At 36.7% G+C, this 13,610-nt stretch overlaps 1 protein-coding gene across 9 annotated transcripts in view; it reads left to right on the forward strand.

The window, feature by feature from the left end:
- CEP170 (centrosomal protein 170) overlaps positions 1–13,610 on the forward strand; it is a 207,499-nt gene that overhangs the window by 87,021 nt on the left and 106,868 nt on the right. For all 9 annotated transcript variants that reach the window (XM_050950377.1, XM_050950371.1, XM_050950373.1 and 6 more), the window contains exons 5-7: positions 2,262–2,320; positions 3,187–3,349; positions 5,825–5,959. In XM_050950377.1, coding sequence (XP_050806334.1) covers positions 2,262–2,320; positions 3,187–3,349; positions 5,825–5,959 — 357 coding nt within the window. The remainder of the gene's footprint in view (positions 1–2,261; positions 2,321–3,186; positions 3,350–5,824; positions 5,960–13,610) is intronic.

Here is a 13,610-nt window from a genome sequence, read left to right on the forward strand (position 1 = left end):
TATCCTCATTGTAAGTCAGTTTGGTGGGCTGGTGGTTTTCCAGTTTGTATAATGAAATAGCAATAACATCCTTTGGCATCTCCATGTTTTAGAACCCAGTATGTGAGGTGGTAAATAATCACATTGCCAGCTTTGCAAGAATCTGTTACATGCCTTCTCAGCTTTTCCAGTGCTCCCTGGAACCACACAAAAGGATAGGAATTACTCTTTGTCTTCCCAGCTAAAAAGGTGATGGCTGTCAGGTTTGCTTAACCTAGCAAAGGACCTTCCAGTGTCTCTATCTCATAGAGGAGGTTTGCTACTGGAAAAACCATTCCTTCGTCCAGGACCAGACAGCTTCATATTGGACACTTCAATTAAATGATTATCATCACTCTCATGGATCTGAAACAGAAGTTAACACAGAAAACATATTATCTTGGCTGATGCAAACTCAGTGTTAATGAACTGAAACATAGCCTTGAGTTCCTCGAGGAGGGCCTTAATGTGGATGTATGAATGTCTCAGCAAAAAGGTGAAATCTCTTTAATGTATAGAGGGAGAATATAATGATAGAAGTATAAGGTAATGTAATGTTAATAGCCTGTTCAAGAAAAGGAAGTTTTGTGTAAATTCCAACATTAAATGATTCCTTAGGGCAACAGCCCATTTTCCAGCCTCACAAAGTCAGCACACGACTTTGGAACCTCTCATTCAGCTCCTTACTGCACTACCCAGATTGAACTCCTCCAGGAGCTATCATTTCACTTCCTATCTATTAAAGTAGACATCTGGATAGCTGCTGTCTCCAATCAGATTAGTTTTGTAATCTGCATGTTTCTCCAGTGAAACCCTATATTGTATTTTAATTCAAACAGATAGTCTTGACAATTCATTCATTCCCAAAGTAAATTCAAGAAACGCTCCTCCTTCTGTTAAGCATCAAAATCCAGTAATTAGGGGCACTGACAATCTGAGTGCTCATGTCACCTGTATTGAGATCTGCTGTGCAGCTTCATGGCCATCTGTAAATTCAGCATATTGATGATCCAGTCTTTAGTCAACTTCACTTTTGGAAAACGTCTTCTTCACACTGTAGTGGTCAGATGAAGAAGGATAAATAAATACCACATTTTAGATATCCATGTTTAAAGGATGAGTCTGTGTCCTACCCTGGAGGCGCAATCCTGTGAAAATCCGGTTGTAATGAATCTGTGGACTTGAGCATGAAGGAGAATATAAGAACTTGTGTGCCTATCGGAAATGCCCTTTTTTTGAGTAATAAATTCCACAGATCTGGTCTGTACTGCAAACAAATAGATAATCCAGAATAGAGATGGAAATTTACATCCAAAGATTTTGGGTTTGTTTCTTTAGGGGATGTTGCCCATGCTCTGCAGTAGTATAAATTGTGCTTCTTCTTCAAAGTATAGTTAACACAATATGTAATTTAAGAAAGTACAATTGCATTATTCTGCCTGTGGAAGATGTCATAACTGGAGCTAACTTCAGGGGGCTAAGATGTTACCTTGCAGACAAAGACCGACTGACTCTTGTTTTAGCCCCACACTCCAAGAAGACTAAGGTACCCTGTGGACTTCACTACTTGAAAAAAAGAGAACTTTCAATTAAGCACAGATAAATTTTCCAATTCTAGACACTGAGCTAAATGTTAGTATATGAAATGGAAAAAAAGAATAAGATGGTGACATAACCATCGGTCACATACACTGATACATAAGTATATCTCATGATCTCTCATGGTCAGTTGTCATCCTCCCAAACCTTTGTTTGCTATCATTCCTTGTTGTATGCCTAATTTGTAAACTCTTCACAGCAAGGACTAGTCATTTTTATACTACTGTATTTACAAGGTACATACTGTAGCTATTGTACATATTATACTGTGTGTATTACAGGTAATGAATCACAATGTGTTTATTCTGACAAATACACTTCATAATATGTTAGTCATAAGTGTAATATATTTTTTTGAAAACTGTGGTCTTAATAATATGAGACATTATAGTATCTTCTAGACCTTTTAGAAGCTAGATGAGACTATCAGGGGTTTTGTGAGAGCTTTTGTAAGTAAGCAAAGTAAGAATGTATCACATTTCTAATATTCTTATATTGTTTGGTATTTTCATCCTATTAAGTTCCATTTTAAAGAAAAAAACTCAATTTTTTGCTGTGGTATATCTTTAAGACTTTCTGTCTGTAGTGTAAATTTTTTTTGGAGCTGTGAAACTTTTCAGGTTGTTTTCCTTATCATTTCATACATACTAATCTTTTTACTGTAGTCAGAGGTGAAATGAGGGTCCCTGAAGAAGCCCTTAAGGTAATAACATGCAATCACTACTGTCACTGTCTAAGGGTTAACTGCACCTTTGGCCTCCCCTCCCGACCTCTTTGCTTTCTCAAGGGCAACCACTTAAGGTTTCAGGTTTTTTAACAGTCACCTTTCTCACATGGAGACCGATGTCTCTCTCCAGGCCAGGTTTTAGGCATGCAATCCCTCTGCACCACACTGAATTCTCCAGCAGATCTGACTTGGGTCTAGCAGTGGTTCACTCTTTCTCCAGGTGCTAGACTACAACAGTGCAGACCAGTTATCAACCAGCATTCACAAAGCAAAGTACATTTACTCTTGAGTCATAAGCATCAAAGACAAAACATTACAATTAAAGAGAAAAAAAAAAAACAGCCACATCATCAAGCAGATCTACACATATGCTAAAAGCTTGCTAGAAGTCACTCCACCTCCAGTATTTGGCTCTGGTAGGAGATCAAGAGTAAGAACACCATGGGACAGTTTAGCTGTTTCTTTATAGAATTTGGGCACTTGATCTCTGGCCGACTGTAACAGGTAACACCAGTCAATGCTCTCCTCAGGGAGCAAAGCTTCAAAGGCTGAGTTTTTGCATAACTGGCACTGGGGATTTTGTATTAACCACCCAGTCCCCCAGGAAATCAACTCACCAAGCCAGGACACTGAAAAGGCACTGAACATCTATTAAGCAGAAGTCCATGCCTCTCTGGCACATTTCGATACAATAGTCTTTTGAAGTCCTCATGCTTCCCAAATTTCACATCTGTCACACCTTTATTTATGTATTCTGCCCTTCTCTTTATATGTTTAACTATAGTTAATGTAGTTTATTTTAGTTGTGAGATCTTTTTCTTTTTTTCTTAAATGTTGTGTAGCATGAAAAATTTACAAGTCAACTCCAGTTATCCCAAAAATCCTCAGAGGCAGAAGGATCAAAGCCAGTCAGCTCCACAGGTACAGAGCCAAAGGTACCAGATGCCACAGGTGAAGTGCATCACAAAGCTACAGAAGCATTGAAGTCTGAAGAAAAATCTATGGGTGAGATCAATTGTTGTAGCAATACAATGTATAATTAGAGAAGGCAGTTTTTTTCTTTCCTCAGCTATTTCGACAGATACTGTAGACACGTTGCAGAAGAGATTTTTAAAAAGGTTTAATAATACCCTCAGAATTTCTAGCTTTCTTTATCACAGCGTCCAGACGTGAATATAAAAACTTGAGTAAGTTTTTTGCTCTGAGTTTCCTGAATTTCCAGTGCTCTTCCCCTGCACACAGCCATCACACCCAGTGCAAACTTTTATGAACCTTAGCCATGGTACAGTGGCACTTTGCTGAATTTATTCACTAATGAGACTTTTCAGTTAACCGGTAATATTTTTTAGTACTTTTCCATTCATGATAGTTCTACCTCGTTGTATTTTTCTGTAATATTTTTCTGTTTTAGTAGGTTATAATATAATTTATTATTTCTTCTGGTTATATTAATATTATTTGTATTACTCTAGCGCTTAGGGACCCTGATAATGGACCAGGACACCATTGTGCTCGGCACAGTGCAAGCACAGAAGAAAAGGACCGTCTTTGTCCCAGAGAACGTACAATCACCTGAGAGGTAGGAGACATGGATTCAAATCTTCTCTCTGTCTGATTCAAAAGATGGATTTGAATCCACATCTCCTATCTCCCAGGTGAGTGTCTTAATCAACAGGCTGTACAATCAGTTGTTTGTTTTTCTCTTTCTATCTCTCTCTCCCCCACTTCCATCCATGAATATTTTTGCAAAGTTGGAACAGCTTCATTATGATCAATTGAGAGCACAATACCGTGTAGCCTAATGGTTAGGGCAGTCATCTGCTAGGGGAGAGACTTGAGTTCAAATCCCTGCTCCTATGAATATTTGAGTATTTATACAAAATGGAACATATTCAACAGGAGAGATTGAGAGTAACCCACCCCCGAATAGCCTATAGTTTGGAGGTTAGGATGCTCGCCTGGGAAGAGAAGATCTTAATTCAGATACCTATTCTAGAGTGGGAATTCAAGCCTGGTTTTCCCACCTGCCAAGCAAATGCCCTAACGGTTGGGCTAAAGGGGCGCGCACATTCTCTCATTCTTATCCGAAGCACCCTGCAATGAAAACATTTTCATTTTATTGAATAAACTATTTGAAAAATTGTTCCCAGCTCTACTCAGAAGTGTATTGAAGTCTTGATTTTTCTCTTCAGCCACTTGTTACATACATAAGTGTTTGCTATTGTTCATGCAGTTAAATACACTAAAATTCACTCTATTGTTTGTTGCTGGGTTTTTTTAAACTACAGTATATTCTAAGGTAGAAGAACATTGTTTTGGAAGAAAAATAATTAGATATATGGGTATTTTAAATTGTATTAAACATTTGAAGTGCCCATTCATTTATTTGTGGGTGAAATTTAACCCTTTGAACTCTACTGAACAAACCATTATTTGCTAACAAGGTAGAAGTTCACAAATAGTCCTTATTTCCTAGCATGCAAATAGTGTATATTACTGTCAAAATATATACTACTTTCAGATATTCTATTTTGTGCACCAAACAAAAATATCTGTTATAACATGATAGAGATTTGGGAATTCAGAAAAGGAAACAGAGCTGTTTTCACCGTAGAGGGCACATATACCCAGTCACTAAGGTATCTGGTGTTGAAACACAATATAAAAGAAGTTAAGATGTATTCAGTTAGAACATCTGTATGATATTAAAATGGCCAAATCTTAATTGGGTGCAATATTGTTTTAAGAAATATGAACTGTTCTTAATATGGAGAGCAGATCAGAGTTTAACTGACTGGTTAGTCATGGAGGTGGAATAACTAGTTCATATCTAATTTCTTTCTTAACCCTTTCCTATTCAGATACTTGTACTATGTATAAGTAAATAATGAGATTTAGTTCTTTTTTGATAGCTAAATCTTTTGATATTTTCTTAGTTAAATATGGCTTTAAAAAATAGCGTAGTTGAACTAACTCATATATAAGTGTGTACATATTGGTGTTCTTTAGTAACAGCCAGCTATTTGAAACCCTGGCAGCATTACAAAATTTGATCAGTTTTCCATGTGATAGGTGTTCCAGCAAAAGGTCAATGTGAGTAAAAGAGAGAATCATTTCACAGAAATGGTAGCAGATAGCTTTTGATAATGTTCTGATAGTGAGATGATTTGTCTTTAAATAAAAGCTGAAAATAATATTTAAAAATACTGTGCAGTAACAGCAAGATGTAAGTCACTTGTATTTGCATAAATTCCTAAGCAAGCAGTTTTGGTCAGATCATTAGTAAGCTTTTATATTTAGCATGCAGGTCATTTGTCCAGGCATTAAATTGGTTTTGTATTTGAGGAAACAAGCAATCAAACTGTTTTGACTTGCAACATATAAGATCCATCAGAACTGCTTTTTCTCCTTGTCGCTTGTATCTAAATATCTCACGTAAAGTAAAAAAGTAATTTCTTTGTCTTTGGAATATATGTATAGATCTTTCTGCCATGCCTCGTGGTACACCTTTGTATGGACAGCCATCCTGGTGGGGTGAGGATGAGGCTGATGAAAAAAATGGTTGCAAACGAGATATCAAACATGAAGAAAAAATACATGAAACAGGAGCTTCAGGTGAGATTGTTCAGAAAACATTTCAATTTGTAGTATCTTTTTTACTCTTTAGTAAGTAAGTACCTCTTAAATGTGGCACTCCACAGAGGTATATAAGAAAGATAACTTTTTTCAATAATTAATGGCTTATTAACCAATTTTGTATGTTCTTTTATCACTGTTAAATACTGTTGCTTCACTAATATCTGAACTTTATGCTGCAGAGTAGCCTTTCTGTGTTGACCTTCTGTTTTTTGTCACTGTTTTATGACAGCAAAGTACTTCAGATTTTCATCATATTGGAGTCTATGGCTGAAATCCTGGCCTTATTGAAGTCAGAGGCAAAAATGCACATTAATTATAATATAGCTAGGATTTTGCCTTTTGTAAATGCCTTCATTAGTTCTTCTCAACTATTGTCATGATGCAGTGAACAGAGTTATTCTCCAAATATTTAATAAAGTTGTGCTTACATGAACAAAAAGGATATAAATATATGTTGGAGATTCTGACTGCTTGAGAAATTTCTCAGCTTCACTCTGTTTAATACCAATTCACATAGGGGCTGGAACTAGGGGATCTGAGGGTGCTTCTGCACCCCCTGTTTTTGAAGTGGTTTCCATCAGATACAGAGTTTACAGTTTGGTTCAGTGGCTGTCAACACTCCCACTATACAAATTGTTTCAGCACCCCTACCAACTCAACCCAGACATAGATTTAATTATTTGATTCCACATAATTTCCACTATACATTTAATCCAAATTCTAGTAAATGAGATTTTGTTAACCAGCCAGCTTTCTGGATTGTTGACAGTTATTCACTGATAAAAGCTAGGATAAATTTGGCTAGTGTAAAAAGGAAAAAAAAAAAGGTCATAAATAGCAGTTCAACAATAACAGAACTGTACTGTTCTGAGTACAAATTTTGTTACCTAAATCAATAGCTTACTAGTGGATATAGTGAGTAAAGTCATTCTTCCGAACTAGTATCTATCCGATAGTGATTAAATCCACTTCTGTCATTTGGTATAATAAAAATTAAGCCATTGTAATGGACACTGTCACCAAATCAATATCTCTGAGTGTGAAAATTAATGGTTCTGTTTTGTTTTGCTGTGTGGATGCCAGCAGTACAAGATTCCTTCTGGCAACATTCTGTCCTACTGTCATTCGTTAGTGTTTCATCAGCATTAATGTTAGTCCATATTTAATGAAAAAAAAAAGATATTTGCATGTTCTGATGTATATGTTAAATTTGCACGAAAAATCCTTGTTGTACTGTTCATTCATCCCGGTGATGTCCATAAATAGGACTTGCTATGCTGTTAAAAGTTAGTGTGTGTAAAATATATGGACAAAACTTACAAAAGTTAGGCTCCTAAATGCATCATGAGGGCATTTAAATAAAAGTGGACTCACTTTGGAAATTGTTGAACACTCACAAATCTTATTTAAATCAAGGCAAATCCAAGCCACTTTTATTTAAGTGCCTATACATGGATTTGGGAGCCTTATTTTAGACTTCCGTGTGTGTGTGTGTTTGAAGGGTTTTTTTTTTCTAAATTGGAATGATTTTTGTTTCTTTCCTCCTGTTATATCATCTATTTTAGTTGCATGAATCCTGCCAGAGAGGGGTTGGAGCAAGCCTTAAAAGTCTCTTAAAATATCCCAAAATAATTTTAAAATGTAGTGAACTTAAGATCCAATATCTTAGGACCTTTGGGGACTATATGTGAGTTTGTCAGCCTTGAATTTCCACGTTCTAATGGAATAAAGCTTTCACCACTAGGGCTTTGGATTAGTGAGTAGAGACTGAGTGAAGACCTTCAAAGGTTTCTTTTAAAGCGGTGACTTTTTTTTATGTGTGTAAAAGTTTTTTGTCACATTCTAACGTTTTTATGGCTCTTCTTGAGTTTTCTACAGTTTGACTAAGACACCTAGTTTTACAGGCATTGGTATACAGAAATAGTCACAATAATTTGCATGAAACTCTCTAAAGTTCACAACAAAAAATCTGTACTGTATGTGGGATAAATAAAATGCATGATGGTGTGATATAAAGGGTTTGTGAATACTTGTCTGAGATAACATAACTGCATAACTCATTTGTAGGTTCACCATCCTGCACTTCATGTTAATTAAAAAAATATTTTTCTGAAGATACCATTTGTGCAGCATTCTCACTCCCAGGTCCCTAGCAAGTAACAGGTAGAATTCCCTGAACTCTGAGGGTTTTGGTCTGTAACGGTGGTGTTAGAGTTTTATTCAGGTTCTCTGTTCTCATAGCACAGTCATCAGTGACTGCCTTCTGAAGAGAAACAAGTGACTAACAGCTGTTGTATGTGTTTCTGTCTCCATTCCTCTCTCCATAGTGAAATTGCATGTGTTGTGAGGTTGGGTAAGGAAAAATGTCTGTTGCTGTCTGTGAAGGCAAGTGGAAAGCAGTGAGCTTTAGCATCATAGCACTTTTCTCCCTCAAGCTTGCTGATGAGCTCTTACCTTCTCCATCTCTATGGGGCCCTCCCTTTAAAATATGAAGTATACAGTCTTAGTGGTAGGGCGGTCCACCTTCTTGCTTTTTAAAATTGGGGGATTGTAAAACACTGGTCATGAAATCTTCCACTCTTCTGCCTTTCTGTCTCTTCCATGGTGTTATCTCTGCCACCTCCTTTTTTGTCACCTGTTCAGATGCCAACATTTATGGCATTGTTCACTCCATAGGTCACTAGTCCTGACTGGTCATCTGATTCAGACGAAGAATATTGTATGTGAATGTGAAGATAGTTTTCTTAAAAGAAAAATAAGGAAACAAAAGTCAAATGAAGAAGAGTAATTTTAAGAGGGATTTAAAAAAAATTCTTGTATCCATTTTTGTTAATTTAATGCCACATTTTGAAAAGTGAAATGGTGTAGTTCTGTGGTGGTGTTGTAATTTTTATATAGGACTGTTTGTTTGTTTTTGTTTTGTTTTAAATAAAGCTAAAAAAAATCTCTGCAGGATATATATTGTGCTGAAATAACACCACTCTTTGGGTGACTTCTGAAGGTCGCACCCAAGATATGAAAGTACTCCAGAATGATGTACAATTTGTTGTCTTATTTTATTCATACATTAAAATTGCTTTCTTCTTAATAGCCTAAGTACTTTGTGAAAGAGAGGAGTAGCTTCTACAGTGCTCTTTGAATTCAAAGAAACGCAGATAAGAGAAGCCAACATCTGATTAAGCCAACTGTTAATGAAATCAAAACCCGCCTTCGCAGTAGAATGGAAGGAAAAAGAAAGTTTGTGCTAGAGAAGAACTTCAGTAATGAATGGAAGTCTAAAGGATTTGTTTAATGTGCTCAGTTGTGGTAATTTACAAGCAAAGTGAAGAATGGCATGGTTAGACAAAAGTTTTATACAAGGTTATAAAAAATATTTGGGCATGGAGCCTCACAGGAGAATATATAATGTGCATCATCTCACTGTGTGAAACAATTCCATGTTATCTTTGAAATACCTTTTCAAGGTACCTTCTTCAAACAGAATCAGTGTAAGAGAGATTAAATAAAAATATTTGTGCAAATAGCTTCTTTGTTTAAATTGAAGGGTTATTACTTCTATCAGAAATGGAATTCAGCTTGTGACAGAAGAATATAGTCAACAGACTTAAATGAATAAAGTTGTACAAGAGCATTAAAGAAAAAAAAATCCCCACAAAACAAACAAACCATAAACCCTATATTGGTGAATATTTGGTTCCTTTCTCTAAAAGGATTCAAATTGCATGGATGTAGAACTTTAAGATCCCACACCGAAAATAGTGATTTTATTTTCATAATCACTTTAGGTTATCAGTAGACTTCCAAACTCAGTCTCCATGTGTTTCTGCTTCTCTGTATCTGATATAGAATGTTTATTAGTGTTGGCAAAATTCCTAAGTAGACATGTCAGGTGGAAGGCCATCTTGAGAGGACAGAGGGCTTTGTCTGGACTGGCAGAAAGAAATGAGTTGTGGCTCCTTTGTGTCCTCTCTCCCTTTGAGGTTAGGAGGGAGTTGGCTGGCAGCTGAGGAGGAGGGCATCACCTGAGCTGGTGGGTGGGCTGGTAGGCCTCAGATAAACCATTGGCCCCTGCACACATGAGGGAGTGTAGCCCTGGTCTTCCAGCCTGAATCTCATTTCTGGATTAACCGCTTGCTCTCTCCTATACCTAGAATTAGGGTAGGACTGGGGTTTTTTGGACATTATGATAGTTGCTTTTTGTGACTGGGAAGGAATTTTTCAATCACTGTCAGATTGGCTAGGGTGGGGGGGTTGGGCTTTTTGGCATCCCCACAACACCTGAGGGACCTGTTCAGGAAGTAAAATTCAAGCTGTTGTAATTTAGCAGGCGGCAGGTGTTCAGTGCAGGTATTTGCTCCTTAGAGGTCCAGTTCCCTGATAAACTGGCATTTGAAGTAGCTTCAAAACCCTCCTAAAGAAGCTGAGGAACAGAATAGAGGGTTCCTAAAGTTTTGGTTCTGCGAGGAGACCAACCCTCTTTCCCCAAGACACTTAACCTTTATGTGAGGGGAGAATGGTGGGGTCCCAGCAACAGGCTGGGAACCCACTGTGGAGGGTCTGGGGAGCTAGTGACAGCCCTCTACCAAGTGGAAACAATTAAAGAAGGAACCATGATCTGCACTGTACAATTTATTGCTGAATAGGTTGAGTTAGTGAGTTAAGTTTAGTAAAGTTATTACCTGATTAAATTCCATTCCTTGGATCCTGTCTATCTTCTGACGTGTGCAGGACAAACAATTTTGTTCTATGTGGTATATCTTAGTGGGCTTCCCTCCCCTAGAAAACCTGCTTTCCTGTGAGACTAGTATTTGCTGTAGAACTGTTCCAAAATTACTAAATATTTTCACACACTTCTTAATACCAAATAAATTATTACATAGCCTTTTTTTTGGACCACTTCACTGGCACATAATTTCCTAGGCTTGCTCCCCCTAAAGTTTTCATCTTCCCATTAAAACTTATTTTTGTTGCTTTTCAAAAGTCTTGCATATAATTTCTTTGTCTCTCTTGACATTTCAGCATAAGTACATTCAGGCAGAAATTGGAAAAACAATCCATGTGTGATGAGAATGTTTTATATTTATTGTAACTGGAACTCCTGTGAAATTTCAGATCTCCTTGAATGTTTCAGCTTTTTAGACCTAATCTGTAGTCCAGCACTGACCAGCTGAGATAGTAGATGTAACATATAATTTGCTTTTTATATGGTAAATCATTGTTATCTCAAATATTTAACACAATCAAATAAAAGATCTTTGAAACAGCCTTCTTAATGCAAGACTGTCTAGAACAGTGGCCCCTAAACATTTTTTCTTGTGCACTGCCCCTTACCAGATCCACCTTCTCCCAAAAGCCATGGTAGGGAGCCGAGGTCGGGTGCTGGGAGCACGGGCGCGGCCAGGAGCAGGGCAACGGGCAGAGCAGGACTGGATGGCAGTTCCTTCCCGCCCCACATGGGGGCTGGCCCAGGCCCTGCCATGCCCCCCACCCCCCACACGTTACTCCACATACCTCTACGAGGGGATGTCCCACAGTTTGGGGACCACTGATCTAGAACAAGTAAATTTTAAAAATTCTCATATATATAATTCTGCAAACTTCTGTTCCAATAACACACATCCAAACATTTTAATAAACTAATCTATATAAGAGTCTCCATCAGACTTTTAACAGTTTGAAAAAAAAATGTTCTCTCTTGACTAGAAGGTAAAGTATACATTACAGTAGATGGAGCATAGTTTAATGAGGAGATTGATATGGGAGATTTGTCGCTGCTAAACCAGCTCTGTAAAATTAGCCTTTAAAGTCTCAAGTTAATGAGATTATTTTGGTATTACTGTCTTTCAACCTTAGTGGAAACTCTAATGGAAAATCTTTGTAGTAAACAGAGCACAGTGGGCTCAATTCCAAAAAGACACATCCTTGTGCTTTTGTTAGAGAAATATAGTGATGTAATTTTATGCGCTATGGATCCATGACTTCATATATGACCCAATACTGCTGCTTTTTGAGCTGAGTTCAAAGTACACTCATTTTCTCTAGCTTTCTCTGGTGGGGGTAAGTATACTGGGATCTAACTCTTCTCATCACACCTCCTCCACTCACCCGTTCTCCCCTCAAAAAAATTATTTGTGGTTTCATTAATTGCTGTAGAATTTGGCATCACTAATTCTCCTAAGCTGAATTGATAAATGTGTAGGAATTCAGTTTAAGGCTTTGAGAAGAACATTATTTAAGTTATTCATACAGTTCTCTTTATGATAAGGAACTAAATATTTCTGAATTCCAGCAGTTGGTAACTTTAAATTATTTTTTATATGTAAAGTTTCTTTGCAGGTAACAAAAAACTGCCATTCTAAGGCAACAGTAGAATATTAAATCCCTGAAAGATAAATTAAGAAGAGATCCGGGTGATCCTTAAAATTAAACATTAAGGGCTCAATTCAGCAAAACACTTAAGTGCATGTTTAAATACTTTGAGGTATAGGAACCTAGAATAAGTGTGAGTAATGCTTATGTAAGCCTATGGAAGTGAACATGCATGGCATGTCACAGGAGGCATTCAGAACTTCCTAGAACAAGGGACCTTTTAAAATATTTAGACAATGAAAGATAGCTTCTAATTTTCTTTTTGTAATTTTTAGTTAACGTACTACTTATGAAAAATGACATACAAAGATTTTAAAAAATGTTTAGAGAGCAACTTCACACATTTGCTAAAAGACAAGTTGTGGGGAAATATTTGTATTTAATAGCAATAAATTATTATATAGATTTTTCTGGACCTCATGGGAAATATAGGACATAAAGTAAAGTCACTAGAAAATTGTGACCTATGAAAAGCAGAAGGGCCAATAAAGGAAACGAGAGAGGAAATATGAAACAAAAAGCAGTAGGCTGGAAAAAAATCAGGGGAAAAACAGGATAAGAGATCAGAAGAATAGGATTCCATTAGGTACTAATATTAGTACACTTTAACTTCTGTTTCTGAAAAATTGTGTAACTTTTGTTTTCAAATAGTGGCTAACAAGACTTTTCAAGAATTTTGGATTCTTTTACTGGCATGTAAATCTGCTGTTCTGATCTCCAATTCATGCTTTTAGGTTTATCTGTCTCTAACATTAGCATCTGGATTGATGGAGTGACTTTATCATTTAAAAGAGAACATGGAAAAGCTTTCAGTTTATATATAGTCTTGTGACTATTTTGTCCGGTAGCAAACTAGTCTGCTAAAATAGAAGAGATGACAGTAACTGAAGATCTTTTTCTTTGTTCCACTTTTGCTGAAATACTCTTTCGAAAATCTATGCAATGTCAAGTCACTTTTTGTGTTAAGATGGAAAATATATAAAATCACACCATGCAAAGTACCAAAGAGAATTTTTGAATAATAAATAACCTGAATATTGTGGAAATAGTTTCCTAAAACTGTTAGTTGTTTTTCAGAAGTGCAGTACAAGTGCCTTAAAAAATCTCCAGTCTTGCAGGCCAACAAATGAATTCCATTGAATAACCATGAGAACATATACATACATTCTTGTCCTGCAGGACAAATGGAAATTTAGGGCCCCATGATTATTTGTGTGTGTTCAGAAAAACAAAACAATAAAAAAACCAACACAGCCGT

The sequence above is a fragment of the Gopherus flavomarginatus genome, chromosome 4, assembly GCF_025201925.1.
Source record: "Gopherus flavomarginatus isolate rGopFla2 chromosome 4, rGopFla2.mat.asm, whole genome shotgun sequence".
Lineage (NCBI taxonomy): Eukaryota > Metazoa > Chordata > Testudines > Testudinidae > Gopherus > Gopherus flavomarginatus.